General features: G+C 49.0%; 1 protein-coding gene across 4 annotated transcripts in view; it reads left to right on the forward strand.

The window, feature by feature from the left end:
• ARHGEF4 (Rho guanine nucleotide exchange factor 4) overlaps window positions 1–23,455 on the forward strand; it is a 120,980-nt gene that overhangs the window by 91,388 nt on the left and 6,137 nt on the right. For all 4 annotated transcript variants that reach the window (XM_050308575.1, XM_050308576.1, XM_050308578.1 and 1 more), the window contains 8 exons: window positions 12,744–12,923; window positions 16,210–16,392; window positions 17,366–17,545; window positions 18,143–18,375; window positions 19,655–19,784; window positions 20,650–20,781; window positions 21,749–21,992; window positions 22,645–22,722. In XM_050308575.1, the coding sequence (XP_050164532.1) occupies window positions 12,744–12,923; window positions 16,210–16,392; window positions 17,366–17,545; window positions 18,143–18,375; window positions 19,655–19,784; window positions 20,650–20,781; window positions 21,749–21,992; window positions 22,645–22,722 (1,360 nt within the window). The remainder of the gene's footprint in view (window positions 1–12,743; window positions 12,924–16,209; window positions 16,393–17,365; window positions 17,546–18,142; window positions 18,376–19,654; window positions 19,785–20,649; window positions 20,782–21,748; window positions 21,993–22,644; window positions 22,723–23,455) is intronic.

Genomic DNA, 23,455 nt, shown 5'->3' on the forward strand with positions numbered 1-23,455 from the left:
GAAGAAGCTGTGATGGCTGATAAAGCCCAGGAAAAAAAGAGGTGATGAAGGATCCCTGAACCATGTGCAGGAGCTGTAGATGCTGATAGAAGGATGGTGGGGAAGGAGAAGCCTCTGACATCTCTGTCGTGTTTTTCAGTTTGCTCTCAGCACACTTGTTTGACATGAGCTGGGTGCTCTGCAGGGGGGCTCTGATTGCCTTCCCTGCAATCATCTGAACATCAGACTCTGCCATAGCACTGGGGATACAGCCCCAGGGGGGGAGCAGCACAGTCCATGCCTCTCTGCAAAGCAGTTGGGTTGCCTGCTGTGCTCTGCTGCTGCTGCAGAGCAGGTCATGGCATCTGGGCCCTTGTGTGGCCACTGCACAAGTCCTGCTCCTCCTCCCTGGGTGCTGGGTGGGCTGTGCCTCCCCCCTTCCCCGCTGTGCCCCAGCTGGGTGAGGAGGGACCGTGCAGGGACAGGGCAGGAGCTGCTGCCCCGACCCCCCGCCTCCCACCCCGTAGGGAGTCTGTGTTACCCCTGGGTGGGGCAAGTTCACCAGAACGCTTAAAAGGCAAGAGCTTTGCTCTGCTGCTGCTGCTCTGCTTTGAGTGCAAAGAGCATCTGTGAACAGGAGTGAGACCAAACCATCATTTCCGAAGGGAGATCTGGGCTTTAGATTTTATCTTTGCTTAATTTGTTCTCCCAGGCTAAACTCATTTCTGTGGTGATATGTGGTATCTGCTGTCTTTGTGATTTATTCTTGGAATCCAAGGCATGAGCTGGCCAGATAAGAAACAGAGTAAGCACTTAGGATGATACCATCAACAATTACTTTTAATTAATGCTTCCAGTGGTTTTGTTTAAAGGGGAAAAAAAGCAGCAAAAGAAGTCCCATTACACAGGTTAAAGAAAGATTTCAAGACGGGGAGTACTTGTTATTGATGCTGTGTCACTGGCCTTGTTAACTACAGAATGTGCTGGAAACTCTGGAATAAAATCATGTCTTATATGAGTCTTTGTTCTTTGGCTGGTATTACTCCAGGCACGGCTGTGGTTGTCACATATAGTGCACCCACTCTGTGTCTGCTTTTGGCAGTGGCAGAAATGGGACTCAAAGGGGTAGTGTGGACCTGCCTCACACCTCAGTGGCTTTCTCTCTCCTGTCATGGGTGTGCAGGCTTTCTGCATTTGTAGTTGGTAAGTGTGATAGCTCATCTGTGCTGGAGATGCTACAAGAAATATGTCTCCCCAAGTACCAAGAGGATGTTGATCAGCCTTTCAGCAGAGGAGTCAGTCAGGTGTGAAGGATCTCGGAGAGGGAAACTGGGCAGTTTGCTCTCCATTGCAGCTGCCAGGCAGATCTGGCCCCTCTGGAACATCCCACTGCAGCACCAAGGTCCCATATCTTCCCCTGCTCCTTCCAGGGAGAGGGACGCTAGCACAGCCACTTCCAGCACGCTTTCCCCTCCAGAGAGTACCAGCTTCACCCTGGGCTCTGAATCTCTGCTGTCCCTTGGTGGCAGAGCAAGTAGAGCCTCCAGCACCTGGGGGAACAGGAGCTGCCTTCAGCCCCTCCATCCTTCCCATAACAGTTCCTGGCCAGAGCAGGCTGCTGGACAAAGCCAAGGGGACACAGGGCATGGAGCAAACCCCCATGGCACCCACACTGAAGAATCTTGTGCTTGTTCAGCATTGCATCCATTAGGGATATCAACACAAGAATGGAATTAGCACATTATCTTCTGCTAAACTGTGCTGATTTGTAGTGACCACTGTGCAGGGGCAGTACCTCAGTGTTATTTATAGCCCCAGTGTCTGTAGCCTTCCTGGTAATGTGGCTCTGAACAGCACTCTAGAGCAGGGTTTGACTGCTTGTGGTTGTTTTGAACTGTGATCTTGTCCAGTCTTGGCATGTTGAGTCTCTGCAGAGTTGTGGCAAACTTTCTATGGAAATACAAACACTGTGTGTAGGCATCACGTGGGAATCCAAAGAGCCACACCAGGATCTCTCAGCAGCAGCCTAACACAGCTTTCCTCACCTCACCAAATGAAATAGTTCCAGCAGGAGATTAAGAAAAGTCAGGCTCCTAAAGACTCATTTTAGCATTCCCAGTTCTCACCTGTAGTGCCCAGCAGTCAAGATTTGTTACAGTAAGTGTTATCAAATTATGTGGTGAGAAGATTTGCACTGAGTGCCAAGAGAGGAGTGTTGGGAATGGCAATATCCCATTGCTGCCTGACCTTCCAGAACGTGCTCTGCACTGAGCTGCCTCTACAAAACTGCTTTGCCTGCTGAAAAGCCCATGACCAGTATGGGAGGGCTGTGCAGGGAGTCAGGGCAACTGGAGGGAGAGCCTGTGCAGAACAGGAGATGTGTGATCTTGTGCTCCCTGGGCTAGAGGAGCCATGTCCTGCGGGAAGAGCAGGAGGTGCTTTGGTCTTCCACAGTTAGAGGGCTTGTTCGCAAGGTGGTCTTGGAAACGGGAATGTGGTTCTGGTTTGAGGCCTTAGCATTGTCTGGGCCATTAAGTCTCTTCATCCAGATGTTGTGGAGGTGAGACAAATGAATAAAGTGGATATATTTAAAAGCATGGTAGCACAGGGGCTCAGAAGATCCCAGGAACCTGCTGCTTCCTGAACCAATCTTCTTTACCTGGCACAGGACACTTGCAATAGGAAAAGGTTTTTTATTTTCATAAGTGTATATACCTTGAAGAACCTTCTGTAGGGACTACAAAAGAAATGACTCATTTTTATATTTACAGATGCTAACCAAAAACAAAGGCTTAGGCAGCCTCCTTTGCCTGACAGTGAGACATTATCAATGTTTTTTTTGTTCTTTTCCTCTTCTCTGTTATTCAGATTTTCCTCTGCCCCATTTTCAAAGACAGCAGTTCTTAGTTCAGTGAGGAAAGGTTCTAACCCAGTGTGTGTGCGCTGGGAAAGAGATCACCAGAAAGGGGCAAGGGGGATGGAAATCATAAGTTTTGGATCCCCAAACCCCTGCAGGGTTTCTCTTACAGGAGGAGGTGAAGAAAAGAAATGGATACTGAACTGTGCATAGTTCTTTGTGGGCAGAGAGACCATCTTTGAGCCACACCATGGAAATGGATAAACAGTCCCTGTGGGCCCAGCACATCTGCCAGCACCTACCAGTGATGCACAGACTTTGGCAGTTTAGTCCAAGGGAGATGTTTTCACAGGAGATAGGAGCACTAAAAATCATTTCAGTGTGTTCCATTAAAATTAAATCATGCACACACATGAAAAGGAAAGCCATGCTCTGTGTTTCTGGCTTACTGCCCACCGTGAGCCCAAAGAGATGCTGACCTTTTGATGATTCAGAGAGGTTTGCTGGCAATGCAGTTTGTATCTGCTTTAAAATGTTTTCTTTAACCTTATTTGTAAAACAAATTTAAATTAATTTGCCTTCAAGCTATAGCTTGCTGTATCTTTTGGGGGAAGGGCATAGCAACAGTCAATCAGTGGGCAGAGAGCTCTGGGACCTGCATGGTTCCTTTTCCTTTCCTTCTGCAAGAAGTAAGGATGCAGCACTTATCCTCAATAAATCCCTGTGTCATATGATTTGCAGCTGAACTGTTTTGGATACATTGTCCTGAGGGATCTGTAAAGTATAATTCTCATTTGTCCAAAGAAATAATGGTGAAAGACAAGGCAAAAAAAGGAGGTAGAAAGGAAAAATTGCAAATTTAAGTCGTGGGAGAGGCAGTGGAATTGGGAGCTATCCTGCAGAGAAGGAAGAGGATGGGAAATGTCCCAGGGGGATGTGCTGATGGGAGTGCAGAGAGGAGGGGTGATGTTGCAGCAGCAGCAAGAGGAGAATGGGGAAAGAATACATGATGTAGCAATGTGTTAATATAGCATTAAATAAAATTTTCTAAAGAGTATAGTTTCTATTTGTGAGTCTGGGAAGTGGTAGTGTAAAGAAGATGCAAGAGCAATCACTCTTAAATGTGAGAACAGCCACACAGAAGCATCCCGGGCTTTTTCCATTCCCAAGTTGTACGGTTAAAATCAGGGCATCAGAAAATGCAAAAATGTGTTTACCAGGTTCGCTTCATCCTCTGCAGTCACTGTGGACTTCAGAGCTCTTGGTGAGGTGAACAGGGGAATCAAGCAGTCTGACATGGTTTTTATCTACAGCCAAGCTGGAACCAGAAGCTACAAACTTTGTAGATATGAGAGCCCTAGGTCAGAGTCTTGTTCAAACCTGAGAGTTCAACTCCAGGCCTTGCTCCTTTCAAGTCTTTGAAACCAAAGAAAGCAGGAGAAGAGTATGTGGATAATTTCCAGATGCTGTTACAGCTGCATCTGGGCTGTTTGGGGTAAATGGGACTGTGGCACTTGGATACTGCCTTAACCCTGGAGTGATGGGTGCCTCAGCTGGGGCAGGTATGAGGAGGAGGTTGGCCAAAAGTTAGAGATTCTTAAACCACTTTTAAACCTTAGAGTATTTCAAGCTCCTTAAGCCACTTTAAGGCTTTAGATGGGTTTAAAATGCTTAAAACACTGTAGGGCCTTCGATGAGTTTAAGCTGTTTAAGCTGATTTAGAGCTTTAGAATGACTTAAGTTCTCTGGCTTTAAGGAGGTTTTGAGGTCCTTTGAGCTCTTGGGTGCAAAGGCCTTTCTGAATGTTTTGAGTGAGGATGTAGCACATACCCACTCCCGTGAGCTGTGTCCAGGGACTCTTTCTCCCATGCAGTGTCTGAACAGCCAGGTTTCCCTAGGTAAACTTTCATCCTTCCTTTTTTTAGGGGGGAAAAAAAGAATGTCAGGAGTCAGACATCCGTGGTAGGGGAGAATGGCTCCTCCAGGGAGCACTGTGTCAGTAGGATGAGGTGTGTGGGATCTGTTATGTCAAAGCCGTGTGGCAAAAAGTTCTGAGGATTTCCAGCCTGGAGGATGACAGCCCTACCCCAGGGGACATCCTAATGTCCCTGTAATTACTGCTGGCAATTGCTAAGTTTCCACTTGAATGAGGGTGTTGCTGTTCCTCACGAATGTATCTGTTAACATTTTAGTATTAGTCAACAATTCTTTCCTTTTGTGTTTTTGCTACCCTAATGTCCTAAGGCCAGGTCTGCAGGGCCAGCCAGAAACACTTTCACCTGTGACTTGGGTAACTGCTCAGGAATAGAGGCAAGTGTGGCCTGGCTCTTTCCCTTGTGTTTAAGGTCCTTGATGGGCTGTACCCAGACAGGATGTGTTTAAACGGCCTCGAAGGACCTACATTTGCTTAATCTCTTTTTAAAGCATCTCAGTTTGGCTGTGGGGCTCCCTGTGGCACAGCTTAATTATGCACCAGAGGGAAAAGGTACTGCTTTTGTACCAAACTTCTTGCCCAGTGATTTCACTGGGCTCCCAGCAGCCTTGCCTTAGGAATAACCTCTTTGTAAGCCTTCAGCTCATGGCCATCCTCCATCCACCTGTCTCTCTTGCAGCTCCAAGGTCTGTTCAGCTTGTACTGGCCTAGAAACTCTTCCCACGTTTGATTTGTGATGCTCTTTGTGCCTTGCCTGGTTCTCCTCTGCCTTTCTGAGTCATTCCTGACATTTGGACTTTCTGACCCTGATGGAGAAGGCTGATGTTTTCTTAAATGGGTCTGCAGAGACATTCCTGAGGAGCAGCTCATTTAGTCAGTCACTTGCGGTAGTTACTGCCTTGTCACACAGAGTTTTATTTGCCATTTTGTCACCCTGCCATTCAGCATTGTATCTGCTTGTTTAAAAAGAGAGAAAATATATTTCACTTCTACTAGAAAATAAATGTCTTATGGCAGTTTAAACAAGTGACCTCTGGAAACCTGTATGACAGGTTAAAATGGAAGCAACTTCACAACTTTACTTACGGCTCGTGCTGCCAGCAACTGCAACGTGCAACTATAAAATGTGATACAAAGACAATCTGTCAGGGAGTGCTGAGAGGTCTCAGAAGGGCTTTGCTCCTGTTGTTTCCTTATGCCAAAACTTAAGGGTGTTAGTTCCCCAAGTTCACAGATTCTCTTGTTATACAGGTCATGGGAGAGCGATGGTTGGAGTGCTGAGGGCACTGACAGGATCTAGAGGAGTTAGGTGTCCTCAGCCACCTATCACCACTCTTTTGTAAGAGCTTTCCTGGCTATTTCAGGCAAAAGTAAAATGTTTGAAAGCAATTTCAGTTGATTTGTTTTGCATTAGAAAAATCAGCTCCCACATCTTAGGTGAGGAACTGAGAACCTGTTGTGTCACTCTGGGGTTTGAAGAAGCCCATTCAGATGGACGTGCACCTGGCAAGGCTCCCTCACGCCGTGCTCTGCACAGGCAGGTCCAGATAACACGAGGCACAGCTCTGCCTCCTCCACCTTCCCAAGGGCTGCTTCCCTCCTCCTGCAGCACTCCAGAAAGGGAGCTCTCAGAGCTTCTCCTTGCCTGCTGCGGGGGACCCTCCTCCTCCTCCCATCTGTTTAAGCCACTTCTGAGGGGGAATCAGGGCTCAGATGATATAAATAAAAGGGAATAATGTAATTAATGCCAGTCAGAATGGTTTCGTGGAAAATAGTTCTTACCAAATAACTGTGATGACAAATTTTGAATGTTTGGTAAATGGAGGCAGCTGTACTAGATGTCACATGAGGAGTTTAACTACAGACACTGATTAAAAAAGCAGCCCTGTGGAGTATCAGTGTAGCACACTTAGCTGGATTAAGATCTTCGTTGACTGGCATCTCAGATTTGCTAAGGAGAATCACTGTCAAATTAAAATATTTTGAGTGGAGATCTGCAGTGTTTGGTAAATGCCTGAGAGTCCTCCACTATCTTTAATCAGTCTCAAAAATCTGTGCTGAAAAATACGCAGCTGACACTGTAGGCAAAAGGGCAACGAATGCCGAGGGCACGGCCTGACTGGGGGCACAGTGTGTGGGTCTGTGCCTCTGAAGCCACGAACATGACCCTCTGCCCACGTGGGGACACGTGCCTGCTGTCACAGTGGCAGGGAGGGCTCGTGTTACCCTGAAACACGTAGGCAGAGGAGCAGCAAGGAGCAGTGAAGTGTTTGCAGTGGCTGCAGAGTTGTGTCGGTGGTTCTGGCACCCTGGAGCCAGGCAGCAAGTCTAGTCTAGCACAGCTAGCCCAAATTCCTGCCTGGCAGTGAAGGGAGACAGGAACCCCAGGGGCTTGGTTATCTCATCATGCTGAGATAGATGCTGAAGATGAACCCTCCCTGGGGTGCCTGTCTCTCCCCACAGAGGGGAGATGCTCCGAAAGGACAACCAAGATAACTCGTTCAGACTCAGTGCCTGCTGCTCAGATGACAGAAGCTCTGCAAGATAAATTTAATCTCTGTTGTCCACCATTAGACAGTGAAACTAAAAGTTTTGAGAGGAAGCAAGAGCAAGCTGTCAGGACAATTTGAAAGCTATCCCGTGGGTTCGGTTCAAGGCAGAGGCCAGCTGGCTTCTGCCCACTTTCAGAGAAAATAAGTATTTGTGTGAATGAAGCACTACTTTGGGGCAAGTGCTTAACTCCTCTCCTTTGCATGAGAGAGGCAGAGGAGAAGCTCTGGAAGCAGAGTGACTGGTGAGGGAGCTGGAGCCGGGCGGGGAGGCTTTGCCTCTGGGGCCAGAACTGCTGCAGAGCTTAAATGTTTGATGTGCTGACCCAGTTCAGCTTCAGTCTGTAACACACAAGTTCTGGGGTGGTCAGGCAAGGAGCACAGGCTTCATGGCAACAATTTCAGCTCACCAGGAAGGGCTTGGGTTCAGGTGCTCATCAGGGAATGTCTGTTTTAGGGTCACAGAGCTGAAAAATAAATTCCATTTTATTGAAATTCCTGAACTTCCCTTCTCCCAGTCTTTTGATGCTCCTAGGTTTATTTTGTAGCTCTGTATGATCCAGTGTACTTGGCATTGTCAAGAGAAAGCTATTCAAATTTTATTCAAATAGAAACGAGTAGCTCAAAGATAAATATTTCCTAAAGGCATCTTCATCCCTCCTTCTCTACGTTGTTGTGATCTTTTATCTCTGTTAATACTGCCTGGAGCTCCTGTCAGAACAAGACCAGGACATAAAAGGTAATTATGTCAAGGTGTCCAGCCTGAGACAGACAGGGACTGAGTAGCTGGAATGCAAACAAGCCCACAGATGTGGGCCTTGACATGCCAGGTCTGTTTGCCCACATGTAATGGACTTAATTTGGGGCAGCTCCGTGCAACAGCCCTGGCTGTGTCTGCTCCTTGGCAGCCTCTCTGCAGACATCGCTTGGAGGAGAGAGAATTCAGTCCTCCCCCTCCATCTGTCTGTGGCACGTGGAGGGACCAGGCCCAGCACCTTCACCAGCACCTGCCCTCAGCACGTGCCTGCTCTGGGTGGGAGTGGGAGGCTGGGGATGCACAGGCAGCGGGGAAAGCGGCTGGGAATGCACAGAATTCCAGGGCAACAGCAGAGCTGGCATCGGTTTTGAAAGCATCGCTGTTAGTGCTGCCTTTGGGTTGCAAACGCTGTTGTCTACAAACTTAAATGTTGTCATAAACAAAGAAAAAAAGCCAATTTCTGTTTGTTTTCGCCTCTGCCAGCTGCGGGAGCTAAAGCAGCTGTGGGGTGGCTGGTCTGCATTCTCTGTCTCCTCATGTTTCTATTCTAGACACTGGTTTGGGGCTCTTCAAGAACATGTACTGAGTTGTCCTTGCTCTTGCAAAGCCAGCACATAAATGTTGTTTCATATGGAAATGAATAGTTGCTTTTCAAACCTTGCTTTAATTGCAAAGATCAAAACCTGTGGTGAGTGGAGCCGAGGAGCTGCCCTGCTTGGCAGTGCTGAGCATTCCCTGGAATATGTGCTGCTCTGGAAGCTAAGCAGCTCTTGCAGTATGGCTGGTTGATTGTGCCACACTCTGACACATTTTGCAGACAAACTTTTATCTGTTGTTGTTTTATCCTTCCTGGGATAGGGAGAGTCCTGACCCCTTTCCCTCAGTAGCAGCAGCCCCTGGAAGCTGCAGCGCTCTCTGTCCAGCCAGGGGCAACTCTGCTTGCTACACTGTAGGTGCTCCTGTGCCATGGAAATTAGTACCTGCTCTGGGAAAGGGGCTGACTGGATGTGTTTGGTATTTCTGTATCAGCCTAGGAATTGGACTGGATACAGTGGAAAATAATAGTATAAGGTACAGCATGCACTGGGGACTGACAGAAACATGAGCCCTGCACACAGTGGTGACTGAGCACTGCTCAGCATCCAGGGCTGCCCTGCCCATCCTGGTGGACAGGCACAGACAGGAGCAGGGCAGGGAGAGGACCAGGCAGAGCCTGTCAGCCTGAATACTTGGAGGTGTGTCAAGTGCTGCTGTACTAAATTAAATGAGACAATCCCAAGCACAGATGGAAAATTGTTTTGCTCTTTATTTCATCCTTTATTCCATGTGGATCATTCCTCCCTACAAACATGGTGTCTGGTGTCAGTTAAGCAGAGCCTGGCCTGTATTTCAGGTGTATTTTATTTACTGCTTTGCACAAGAACTATCTGACGGTGTCTTTTCTGCTGGCCTGTGCCTATGTGGCCAGGCTGGTGATTCTGCAGTTTGTGACTTTCTGTATTTTTGAAATCATACCCACAGTATGGCTGTTGCTGAATAGAGAAAATTTAAGATAATAATATTAATGGATGGATTAAAATGGTAGCTGAGGATTCTCCCGTCAGCCCCATGGCTTTCAGAGGCTCCGAGTAGAACCGTGTGGCTCTGTCCCTGGTGAGCTGGGTGTATCAGCCCTACATGCTGTTAATGCTATGTCAGGCCTGGTCTCTTATCTTCTCATCAAGATACCAAGATGTGACAGCTTGGTACTGTGAGGTATTAATGCCTTCACATCATCAGTGCTCTGCCTGGGTGATCTTCAGAATGCTGCAGGAAGTCCGCTGAGTCTCTGGTCAGGGCTGTGACGTGTGTGCCAGCTACCAGGTCATACTCAGAGCACTGATCCAGGGTGGCACAGGTACACTGCAAGGGGATTTTGTCTCAGAAGGAGCCATGTTCTCTGTGTGCTGCTCATGGTTTGTATGTTGAAAAGCCTTTTGAAAGCCACTCTTCCCAAAGGTTTATTAGCTGATGCCTGTTTCCTGAGCAACAACCATCCCTTACTCAGGGATGTGTACCTCAGCATGGCGTGGAGCAGCTGCAGCCTGACCTGGTGATTGGGCTCACCTGGGTGCAGGTGACTGCCCAGCACTCAGTTCCTTTAATCAGCTCCCCTCCATAGGGGTGGCTCCAATCCCCCCTCACCCTGTCACTGCTGTCCCCTCCTGCAGCAGGGAGGAGCTGGGCTCAGCTCGGGGTCTGCACAGGCACAGGTCACTGCAGTCAGACTCCAGAGCAAAGGGATGGGTTGTGCACAGGTAGATTGCCCAAACGGCAGCACAGCTCTTTTCTGGGAGTGGCCAACACCCACTGTCACCCACAGCCCAGCTGCTGCTCTGGGCTGACCTCTGATAGCCCAGTTTGGGAAAATACACACTTTTACATCCACTCTCTTCCCTATTCTAGTCATCACAGCTTTATGTTAAAAAGCTAAAACCTCTAAATTACTGAGGGTGCACTCAGTACCCATATCCAGGTCATGGGTAAATATATTCATAAAATCACAGAATATCCTGAGTTGGAAGGGACCCAGAGGGACCAAGTCCAAATCCTGGCCCTTCATAGAACCCTCCCCAAGAGTCACACCTTGTGCCTGAGAGCACTGTCCAAATACTGCCTGAGCTCTGGCAGCCCTGGTGCTGTGCCCAGTGCCCTGGGGAACCTGTTCAGTGCCCAACAACCCTCTGGGGGAAGAACCTTTTCCTAATATCCAACCTAAACCTCCCCTGACACAAATCCAGGTTGTTCCCTCAGGTCATGTCACCAGAGATCAGTGCTTGCCCCTCTGCTGCCCCTCACGAGAGGGGGGAACACTCAACCCTATTGTCACCAGCATCAAGCTCTTGGCAGTCAGAGCACTCCCTCACATACAGGGTCCCCCCATCACCTCTCCTTCCAGGTCTGTCCCTTCAGAAGGATTTATGGACATCCACTGCAGCACTCCAGCTGGCAGTCAGCCCATCATGTTTCTGTGATGGCAGCTGTATCCTAGTTTTCCCTCTACACAGTGTCATCCAGCTCCTCCTGTTCGATGCCCGTCCTATGCATTGGTGTAGATGCACTTCAGTTGGGTTGATCCTGCCACGTTTTTGTGGGGAGAAGCTCTAATTTTTACATGACTATTCTCAGGCACTTCTGTGGTTTCTAACACATCAGTAACCCTTGTGTCTTTGCTGCCACATGGATCTCCATCCCCTGACCCCATGGAGATACACATGAGACCATGCCACTGCATCCCACCTAGCTCTAGCTACACACTGGCTGTGTAGATAAGTGGGAACCTCTCACCCTCTCCTTCCCCATCATCCCGCTATTTTTGTCAGAATGGAAACACTGCATTAAGCTGTTTCTGGTTCAGTGAAGGGCCATTTGCTATCCAAAGGCAGACTGCATTTGAATTTTCTTTCAAATGCCTCGTTAACTCTCTTCTGATTTACTCAGCGCGCGATTATCCTGACGTTCCTTTACAACATGCTTCCCTCTCCTTTGTGGAGAGGCACAACCAGTAACCCAGATAACTACGGGTGACTGAGCAGCCCAAGGTGTGGGGATGGCTCGTGTTTTATGTGCTGTGGTGACACTGCTCAGTGCTGGGAGATATACCAGGAAGAGTGGGGTTTGTACAGCTTTCCTCTTTCTCCCTTGAGCCTCATAGACTGTCTTTACATTGTCTTCCCATAATTCATCATTGCACCATTTTCCTGGAGAAAAACAGGGCTTCACTGCCACTCCACAATGGCCAAGTCCTGTTTAGCCGGACTCCAGTGTACACTCTGCCTTCTCGGGAAAATCCTTGGTGCTCAGTCTCAGGCCCCAAGAACTCTGTGCATGTGCTCTGTAGTTGCTGAAATCCAAAGGGGACTGACCTGATACACTGGTGGCATCAGGCAGGCACTCCTGCTGTAGTGGCCAGCAGGACCAGCTCACAAATACACCACTGTGACTTGGCTACACCACAGCTAAGGTGTGAATAGTCAAGAGTGGCATCAGGCACAGCAACACTGTGCTCAGGAGCCCCCTTTCAGCTTCTAACCCTGTGGGGCTTGGTTTTAGTTTGGTTTTGTTAATGTTGGGGGTTCTGTTTTTCCTAGAGTAGGACCTTTGTGGGGCATGTAGTAAATAACTGTTGTTCCTCAGTGTAATTGCTAAACTCTCCAGCAGACTTATTCTAAGCAGCTTAACTGCTAAGTTTAACCACTTTAAATAAAGACTTCAGTCTCTGTCCATCCCAGAGTAGCTCTGAGGTATGTCTCCAAATATTGGTGCTCAGGGTTTGATTTCAAGGCTTTCAAAAGCAGGGCTGTACTGGCAGCACCAGAGCATCCTCCACAAACAAGGTAGCACTGAGCCCTCTTTGCTGGCTGAGGCAAAGTCACCGGTGTGAATTCCAGAGCATTACACTTGGGTATTTTTATGATTATGTTTTTCCTGTGTCCAGGTGATTCTGAACAAATGCTGCTGAGAGCAGGGTCAGCCAAAGCACCCGCCAGACGAGCCCCAGCTCCTTTCCACTCTGCTCGTGGGGAGTGCACAGACACCAGCACGTGGCTGGTGGTGCCCAAGCTGCAGCCACTGGGCACACGGTGCCGCTTTCCTGAGGGACTGACAGTGTGACTTGCTCTCCCACAGCTCATCAGCGATGGCAGCGTGGTGTACGCAGAAGCCCTGTGGGACCACGTCACCATGGACGACCAGGAGCTGGGATTCAAGGCCGGCGATGTCATTGAAGTGATGGATGCGACCAACAAGGAGTGGTGGTGGGGGAGGATCCTGGACAGCGAAGGCTGGTTTCCAGCCAGCTTTGTTCGAGTAAGAGCTTCATCTCTCTTTGTGCCTCTCCATTAGCATCAAGTGTTTTTTCATTTTCTCCATGTTTAATGTTCTGTGGTGACTCCTTGAGCACTTTCCCTGCAAGAGACAATTGATTCAACATGTCTTGTTACTATTCTGTTACTTCAGAGTTTGGATTGACAGGAAGCTGAACATGAGCCAGCAGTGTGCCCAGGTGGCCAAGAAGGCCAATGGCATCCTGGCCTGCATCAAGAACAGTGTGGCAGCAGGAGCAGGGAAGTGATCCTTCCCCTGTACTCTGCGCTGGTGAGGCCACACCTGGAGTGCTGTGTCCAGTTCTGGGCCCCTCAGTTCAGGAAGGGCATTGAGGTGCTGGAGCGGGTCCAGAGAAGAGCAACGAGGCTGGGGAAGGGACTGGAGCACAGGTGCTGTGAGCAGAGGCTGAGGGAGCTGGGGTTGTTTAGCCTGGAGAAGAGGAGGCTCAGGAGTGACCTCATCACTCTCTACAACTCCCTGACAGGAGGGTGTAGCCAGGTGGGGGTTGGTCTCTTCTCTCAGGAACCATCAGAAGGACAAGAGGGCTTGATCTTAAGCTGTGCCAGGGGAGGTTTAGGTTGGATATCAGGAAGAAATTTTTTACAGAGAGAGTGATCAGCCATTGGAATGTGCTGCCCAGGGAGGAGGTGAATTCACCATCCCTGGAGGTTTTTAAGATGAGACTGGATGTGGCATCAGTGCCATGGTCTGGGAACCACGGTGGGGTTGGATCAAGGGTTGGATTTGATGATCTCAGAGGTCTTTTCCAACCTGGTTGATTCTATGATTCTATTCCTCTATGTCTACATTGTGCTCTGCTGGCTGAGCTGCCTCGCTGTGAACTCCCTCAGCATAGGTAAATCATGGCAAGGGTGGTTCAGCTCCCCACTGGAGCTAAGCTGAGCTGTGCCAGCTGGGGAGGGTGGTGGCAGCCTGGGCTCCTGCTTTACAGGTACGGGTATTGCTTAGTTTTGGCCCAAGCACGTGGCATCCCCTGCCAGGAGCGAGCAACACCCTCCTAAAGGAATCCCAGATGCAGCTGGCAGAGGTCTTCATTGTCCACTTGGATAATATGGATGTGCATGGCACCAAATTCAGCTTTCTCCATCTGCTGCTGGGGCCAGTGCAGTGCCACATATGTGACCACCCGACTCACACATGCACCTTCCCTTAGCCCACCAGGCTGATGGGCTATCCCACTGTATTCCAGTGTATTCCAGTACTGTATTCCAGCCACTGAAACACAGCAAATGTCTTGGAGGTCATGTGGGACAACTGATGTAGGGCAATATGAGGCATTCAGAGCTTTTGGGCCAAGGTTCTCCCTTGGTGCCAGCTACAAAACCCACATGGAAATAGCTGTGCAGCAGAGCCCAGACAGTCCCAGCTGCTCCCTGCAGAGGCTGGGTTCATTTCCAGCAGAGCTTCTGAAACACATCTGAACTCTCAGGGCAAGTGGGGGGCAAACCAGGACTGTGGTAACCACTGTGCCCCTCTTTCCTGCTGTGAGAGAAAGGCTTTTTTCCTTTCTCCAGGCTGTGACTCTGTGTGTGGGTGCCTGACCGCTTTCACCACCTCAGGGCAGCTCCTCAGTAGTGCAAAGGCAATTAGGTGCCTAAGGGCAGAGATTCTCAGCCCTTTAGCTCTTTATCCAGGTCACTTGAGATCACAAATGACCCAAAACCAGGTGAAGCATGAAAGGAGGTGACAGGAGGTGATCTGGTGTCCTTGGAGAAGTGGGGCAGATAGTGCTATAAAAGTTTTGAAATACTTTGTTACAGGTTGCAGGAGAGGGTGTCAGCTGGATAATTAATACAAACAGTGAAAATTTTTTGCAATTGCCAGGATCAAACTCTCAGCACTGGTGGGGACAGCACTGCTTTTTATGGTTGTTTTGGTTTGGTTTGGGTTTTTTTTTTTTCGGTCGAAACATGGGCCTTATTTTCTTTCATGTTACTGACAAGCTGAATTGTCCTGGCTGGCAAAACCTGCGATGACATCCCAGGGGAAAGCGGACTCGTACCAGCCATTAGGGATGGAGAGTAACAAATTCTTTTAGCAGAGTGATTACAACACTTATTCAAGCATCCGAGCAGAGATTTCCTGCTAATTACCGCGGGGTCTCACGCTCCCCGCGGGGAGGGACGGCTGGTCTGGGGGCTTAGGTCAGTCTGCAGGTCTCTCAGTTACTGCACACAAGCTTCAGGCCAAGGTCTGAGTTTAAGACTTGCCGATGCTGTTCTGCTCACAGTGAAGGCAAACCGGGATTGCTCCTCTTGAGGGCTGCAGCAGTAAAATAGTGAGTACATGTAATCTGGGCCCATGTTGACAAGGGAGGGAGTGAGCACTGGTGTTGCATGCAGCTGTACTTGTATCAAGGGGTAAGTAATTGTGCCTAGAAGAAGCTGCATTTAAAGCTTAAAGCGGTTCTGTGTCTTTGTACTAAAAATTCCTAGTTATGTGTGTTTCTACTTCATATCTCGCTTTTCTCTGTGCTGAGATTGATCATTTGAGTCACGGTCAAAATATTCTCGTGGGCACTTGGAGAGCTACAATAGTGCTACAGAAAAGAAAGCTCCGGAGTGAAATGCAGCAACACTTGGCTGCTTTAGCTCGGGTCCTTTGCAGTTGTTTACCAAACGGACTCTGGGACGGTGTGGCTGCAAGGCTGGTGTTCCTCTGCTCGGGCTGTGCTGCCATCTGATGGGCACCGGGAAGGGACCGGCAGTCCCACAAAGCCCTGGAATGTCATATATGTGCCTGCTGGCAGCTGTATCTGCTTTTATATTAACAACGAACTCTCTTTAAATAGTCCTGGGAAGCAGAGACCGAGAGTCCTCTGTTATTGGTAGCATGAGAACAGTAAAGCTAGATAACCCCCAACCATTTACTGGTTTCCCCCTCCCTCCCGAAGTGCCCCCTCATATACCTGAGAAATTTCACCTGATAAACCCATTTTGTCCTGGTTTTATATGTAGTCTTCCTGGAATACTTCTGTCCACAAGAGATGCCTGCTTAAAACCACCCATATCACACAGTGGGAGCAGCTGCCATGTGGATTGAAAAGTACCCTCCCCAGACTGACACTCTGGCCATACCTTCCCCCAGGGGAAGATAGCCTAGGAGCAATATACAGGTAGCAGCCCTCTTCACACCCAACCCAGACTCAGTCCTAGTCTGCCATTCAAACAGCCTGACTGTCCCAAAATGCCTTGGCAGAGTTGTGTTTAGCACTACAAACTGTGACCATCTTGTGTGCCTGGCACAGCTGCGAGTGAACCAGGATGAGCCCATGGAAGATTATCCCCTGAAGGTGGAGGGGGGCAGAGAGGACGACTCCCGGCGCTTCGGGATGGGACAGACCACCAAAGACCAAATGAGGACCAACGTCATCAACGAGATCATAAGCACAGAGAGAGACTACATCAAGCACCTGAAGGACATTTGCGAGGTAAGGGAATAAAGGGGGAAGGGACTGTAAGAACTTGCCCAAAGGATAATGGAGTATGTCCCTTCTTGCCCAGAAAGGGACCCTGAGCAGGTAATTTTCCTGAAAATGAGACTGTATTTCCCTCAGAGCCTGCTCTGCTGGATGGCATTACATGCTCAGAAAACAGAAGACAATTCATTACAGCAATATCCCAAATGCCTCTGCATTTGGAGCACTCACTTGTGCTCTGATTAAATGGAATTAATTGAATTTCCCAAGCCAGAGAAAAGTAAATGTCTAAGCCTTGCTGTCCTCTCTAATACTTGTTCTGAGCTAATATAATCAGCAATTCCAGCCTTCAGGCAAGTCGTGCTCTGATCAAAACAACTGGCGGATGCTCAGCCAAATGGGCCCTTCACTTGCAAATCTGCTGAGTACTGTGACACCTCTCCTAAAACAGATGCACTGGTCCTAGGGAAGGTAACTGGGGAGTTCTGCAGGAACACAGCTCTTCACTGAGATGGTACAAAAGTGCAGTGGCTCCCAGGAGAGTAGCTGGGGCAAAGCAGCACCCACATACAAACAAGCAGTGTCCCCACGTCCTTGGTGAACTCCTCCTCCCTGAGTCAACCAGGCATCTTCCCGCACAAGCACCCAAAGCACATCCACAGCTGGGTTTAATTGGCCTGAATCTATCAGTGGGTCAGTGCTGGGTTCAGAACATCCCATAGCCTGCAGCCACATTTCCCTCCTTTTCAACAGGAGGGAAAGCAGCTCTGTGTGGGTTACAGGATCCTTCAGGGCAGTGTCTGTGTCTTGGCTTGTCTTCTATTTCTACCTTGTTTGGGGTGACATTAGAGGAAATAACAACCTATGCAGGAAGGGGGTGCAGGACCCTGGTGCACACCTGACTGCAGTCCCTGGGCTTTTCTGTTGGTAACCAAAGGCCACAGAGCACTTGGCCAGGAGGGTTTACAGTTTGGTCTCCTCCTAGGGCTACATTAAGCAGTGCCGCAAGAGAGCTGACATGTTTACAGAAGAACAGCTGAAGACAATCTTTGGGAACATTGAGGACATCTACAGGTGCCAGAAGAAATTCGTTAAAGCACTAGAGAAGAAATTTAACAAGGACCACCCACATTTGAGTGAGGTTGGCTCATGCTTCTTGGAATATGTAAGTAAATTTTACTTTATGGGAAAGGGGTAGCTGAGCATGGATAAAGCCAGAGAATTTAGAAATTGATCTGACACAACTGAAGCTTTCTTTATAAAGACCCACCCACCAACACTAATTGCCACACCCCACCCCCTCCACCCTGTTCAAGCACTGCCCCTGCTCCCACCTAAACATCCTGTAACTCTTGGGGCTGTGGAAAGAGCGTTTTTAAAGTGCCTCAGCTTCTGAACACTACACTCGCTGCCAGACCTTGGCAAAAATGTAGGAAGATTTCAGAATTTTGAGCTGCACCTGAGTTTACAGGATGGTATTTCCAAGTCAGTGCAGGATCAGCAGCAGCTGATCCAGTCATTCGGAGCGTTCAGCTGGGCACATGGGAACATCCTGGTCTCTCAGAGAAGCTGCACGTGCCGTAACCTGTAACATCATCCCCAGCTCCAGGCCTCCGGGCTTCAGAGTCTGGGGAGGATGCAAATCCCCAGACAGAGATACAGGAGTAGGAGTAGGACCTACACAGGGAACACACCCACAGGAGTCTGACCAGGCCATCCCCCTGAGCAGCACGGCCACTAAATCCCTCTGTTTCCCTTGCAGCAAACAGAGTTTCAGATCTACTCTGAGTACTGCAACAACCACCCCAACGCCTGCATGGAGCTGTCCCGCCTCACCAAGGTCAACAAGTACGTTTACTTCTTTGAGGCCTGCCGGCTGCTGCAGAAGATGATCGACATCTCCCTGGACGGGTTCCTGCTGACCCCCGTGCAGAAGATCTGCAAGTACCCACTGCAGCTGGCTGAGCTGCTCAAGTACACCAACCCCCAGCACAGGTGGGTCAGCCAGGGGCAGGGCAGGAGCCAGGCTGGGCTCATGGAAATGGATTTGTGCAGAGCCCTGTATGGAGGGCAGTTACCAACAGCAGCCAACACCAGAGTTCTCGTGGGTTACCTTGTGGAAACCAGGAAAGAAAGTACTTTTCTGTCAAATATGTAATTTTCCACTACAGTAGCACAGGGCTTTCCTGTCTGTTGCAGATCTGGAGTTACAAGGTCCACCTTATAATGGCACTTTTCTATTTTATTTAACTCACCTGTCTGGGATACCAGCACATAGATACTCTGGAGTTACATGTTTCTGATGCAGGTCTCCAGAAGCCCTGGTTGAAGATACCCCAAAATGCCCACATATCTACACCTCACCAGTGGGAGGTCGTGGCCTGCAGCAGCCAAGCCATACACACTGAGTGCTCTGTCAGCACCAGCTCCAAAGCCTCCAAATCCATTGCTCAGTTTCAGGGTGAAGGCCCTGCCTTTGGCTCAAGTAATTGTCGCTTAATCAAGCATCTGAAATAATCAGCTACGGAAATAAAACATGAAAAATCTGTATTAAAGTGTTGATATTGGTCCATTGTGGCTTGGCTTAATTTCACCTTCCTAATTGCAGCCCTGGCATTTCCCAGAATGGTTTTAAGCATGTCTTGTTAAATCTCTAAGCATGTTGTCTGAAGCTGACCTCGGAGCAGAAAGCTCCTTAATGCAGTGCACAGATGTTTTGAAAGTTGCCTTAGAGCCAAGTGGTGCAGCTCAGCTCCTTCCCTCTGAACTCAGCAGAAGTAGCTGGTGGCAGCAGATGGTGTGTGGGGGAGGGTAGATCAGCTTCTGTCCTACCCTTCCAGATAAGCCATCGGCTTCTATTTGAAATGAAGCCAGTTAATGCTGAACTGCCTCACCTCTGCATGACAGATCAACCCCTGGGTGGAAAAAGCGGCATTATGAATGTATTATGTTGCAGAAAGAAAATGAGGCTTGGAAAGCCCTGGAGATTCTTCCAACAACTCAGATTTACACCTCTGTGGCTAAACTTGATGACTTAGCCCCTTCCCTTTCCCAAATTTGGCCTGTATTTGTTAGAGGCCCATAATCTGTGCCTCAAAACCAGCATGGCCTGACAAGCTGTGCCTCCAATTCCAGCACAGCACAGCTGGCACAGACTGCAAGTGGAACTGTTTCAGTGCCCAGCTCCAGGCCGTGAAGGGCTGCCCTCCTTCGCAGTGCAGGTACAAGGCACATGTGCCATTTTGCCATGTCTGACACCTCTGCCCATCCCCAGGGATTTCAAAGATGTCGAGGCTGCCTTGAACGCCATGAAAAACGTGGCCCGGCTCATCAACGAGAGGAAGCGGCGGCTGGAGAACATCGACAAAATTGCTCAGTGGCAGAGTTCCATAGAGGACTGGGAGGTGAGAGACTTCCCTTCCCGGGAATCAGCTGTTCCATGTTGATCCTCTTCTGCCCTTCCAACAGCTTCTGCTTACAGTGAGATCTCCCTATCCAGCCCTCTCTCCGTTCTCTGACCTGACCCTCCTTGTGGTTTTTATTTTTCATTTAAACAGGTGTGACCTTTTAGTACAACTGAACAGGTCTAGCACATAACCCAGCTAGACCAGCTGCCTTGGCATGTTCCCTGGGATTTTTACTTTTTCCTTGCAGAATGAAATTAGCATGTAGATCAGTGAAATTCTATTATTTTTATCTTGCCCCCCATTTTATCATGAATGGTTTCAAACTCTCAAGATGAGAAATGTCGCTTAATGCTTAACAAGCCAGCTTATTGTTACAGAAACATAAGCTGTGATACAGTGACAGAGGAAGCCAAGGTTCCCTGTAGACTCATTTTAAAAATTGCTAAACCAAAGAAGCAAAATACTAATTTTCTAAATCCTAGACTCACTAAAACCCCACTGCCTCCCTGCCCTAGGATGTCAGGCTAAATTCTCAGCTCTCTGCTTATGTGCTTCCTTTCTGTGTGGAGTGAGGCAGCTTCCCTAGGCAGACTCCCTGGAAAAGGAGATTTTTTTCAGTTAACATGCTATTCTTCTCCTCAAATTCCATTCTCATTCCCTGGGTGCCAAGGGCACAGTGTCTCTCTGCTGTGACAGGAACTGTCCTTCAGCACAGAGGCTGCCTCTCATTCCCAGAAGAATTCTGTCAGCAGGAATTCAGGCCCCTCACACAAGCCGAGGTTCTCCTCTGAGACTACGGGCTTATTTCTTGCTCCCCATTTTCGGATGGCTGAGACCAACCTGTTCTTTGTGCTGTTCCCAGGGTGAAGATGTCCTGGTCAGGAGCTCAGAACTCATCTATTCTGGGGAATTAGCCAAAATCTCCCACCCTCAAGCCAAGAGCCAACAGAGGATGTTCTTCCTCTTCGATCACCAGCTTGTCTGCTGCAAGAAGGTAACCCCAGCCAGGCACCAGTGCTACCACAGTGCTGAGGAATTTAAGTGAGCTCCCTCTCCACTCCTTTGTGTCATTAATACTTACTGACACCGTGTGCTCCTGGCACTGAGACCTCCCTGTGCATTCACTGCAGTCTTTTCTCTGATGTCCTGGGGTGTTCTGTGCCCTGAGCACAGCAAAGAGCTACCAGCCTAATTCTCATACTGAAAGAGGAGAGCACTGCACTGCTTCTAGGGTTGGTGTGGGAGATATTTTATACAACTCGAGTATTCTCACATATTTTCTTTTAAATACCTTATTTTTCAACTGTGCTGTCACCTGAGATGAGTATCAGAGTCAGAGGGCACCTGCAGCTTCGATGAAGAGCTGTGGGCCTTGGCAGTCAGTAAGACCATATTAAATCACATGTAAGTCTGTAAATACAGCCCATGCTATTTTTCATAACCTAAGTAATGAAATCTTCCCTCTTGGAGCCAGTGAAAGGTACCTTCCTCTGGAATTTCAAAACTGAATGTGCCAATTAGTTTTTGCACATTCCACGTTTTGCAGGTAGCTCTGGGTGTGAAAATCGCTGTTCTCAAAGTTCCTTTTCATTGTCAAAAAACAAGAACTAATTAGGATTTTTTTTTTTTTCTTTCTAACTGGAACTGGAGGATTCAAATAGTGTTTTCTGTCAGAGGACAGAAATGAGGGATTTGGGATAATGTGTAATACCCAAGCTTGCTTCTCATTCAGATCTTCAGGGCGGCTGATACCCCCCAACAGCAGATGCCACCTGTCCTGCCCCCAGGGGCCCTCACTGCCAACAGTGCCCACAGCAGCTCAGCAATTCCACACGGTCAAATCCAGTATTCAGGATTTTTTACAGGACTGTAATGACTACCGGGAAGATTAAATACATCACCTCAGAGAAAATGAATGTTTAGGACAGGAAACAGCCCATCTGTTGTGGTCTCTCTCACAGGACCTCCTGCGCCGGGACATCCTGTATTATAAGAGTCGGATCAACATGGATGACATGGAAATACTGGATGTAGAAGATGGGAAGGACAAGGACTTCAATATCAGTGTGAAAAATGCATTTAAGCTGCACTGCCGAGACACTGAGGAAGTCCACTTGTTCTGTGCAAAGAAGCCTGAGCAGAAGCAGCGCTGGCTGAAGGCGTTTGAGAACGAAAGGAGGCAGGTGCAGCTCGACCAGGAGACAGGTATGGAAAGAGCAATGCTGGGAGACAGTGGGGGGGTTTTGTTTGGTTTTCCTCTTTTTTTACCCACTAGCCAATGCCTGGGAGAGAAGGGGCAGGGAAGCCAGCCCATGCTGCACTCCAGCTCTGGGCTGCTGAATCGCACATTCTGGATCAATCTGTGCAATTAAAAAACCACCATGATCCAACACTGCAGCACGTCCCCAGGGAGGCTGATGTGTCTTTAATGAGTGCAGGCAGGGTTGAGAAGGGTCAATATGTTACATACAGCTTCCAGAGTTCTGCAGTACAGTGTAAGTGCCCAGCTTGGAGGTGTCTGTAGAGAACAGGTTCAGCCAAGGGCTCTCACTGTGCAGGAGGATTTGCATTGTTTTGTCCAAATCCTGCTTAATTCAGACCAGAGTGATCTCGTAAGATTTCAGCCAAACTGGTCTGGGCTGGCTTCTTCATCCAGCAAAGTGTGGGGCAAAGAGCAGGCAGCAAACCTGGCATGAGAGGTGGGGAAAGCTGTGCAGTGCAGGCTGGGGGGAGAGGGCTGTGCCCCTGCCAGCCTTGGCAGTAACTGTGCCCTCTCACCTCAGGCATTTGCCTCCTCCGTGTTTCCTCTGAGACACCAAACGAGGACCTGCTGCTGACAAACTGTTTTATCTTCCAGGTTTTTCAATCACCGAGGTGCAGAAGAAGCAGGCCATGCTGAATGCCAGCAAGCAGCACCACGCTGGGAAACCCAAGGGTGAGTCACATCTGAGCACAGGAACGCTGTGACAGTGGGGGGTGGCTCAGTATTTACTACATGGGAAGAGTTCCAATGAAGTGGCATTAACAAGCTCTGGAGAAGGCCAGATGGTGAGCTCTGATGTGACAATCTGCACTACAGTTCCTGGTAGATTCAGATGGCTGGAGTCAGGAAACTGTTCCTAACTCCAGGAGAGCTGCTTTGCACATAATCGCTGAGCGCTGTGCCAGAAAGCATCAGCCCTGATCAGTGCACAGCCTGGCCCGGGGACACAGGCTCTCCCAGCAGGGTGGCCAAAGGCAAGCTTTGGAGCAATCCCCATGACACACAGGGAATCACAGAGGTGACTGCAGCAGGGACTGTTCCTGCCTGGGGAAGATGCTCTGAAACTGCAGTTTGGGCAGAGTGCCAGGGGTAGGTACCATGCTCGAACAGAGCTGATCATTCAACCTGTCAGACACAAGGACAATTTAGCAGCTGCCAGGGGAGTGTGAACTCAAGCAACAAACAGGAAGGTTCCTGTGCCCACAGCACTGTTGGCTGAAAAGAGCCCTGTGATGCCACCTTCCCCTTCTGTTCACTTGCTTTCCTCTGGACCCACGGAGGAAACCACTTCCTCTTGGTGGTGCCAGCCAGCACTTAAATCCCAGCCACGTCTCCAGTAAGAAAGCTCGGCTAAATGTCAAAACAGGTCAGAAATAAGATTTGGCTGCAAACAGAGGGAAGTTTG

This window comes from Myiozetetes cayanensis, unplaced genomic scaffold (genome assembly GCF_022539395.1).
Source record: "Myiozetetes cayanensis isolate MyiCay16 unplaced genomic scaffold, myiCay2020 scf13, whole genome shotgun sequence".
NCBI lineage: Eukaryota > Metazoa > Chordata > Aves > Passeriformes > Tyrannidae > Myiozetetes > Myiozetetes cayanensis.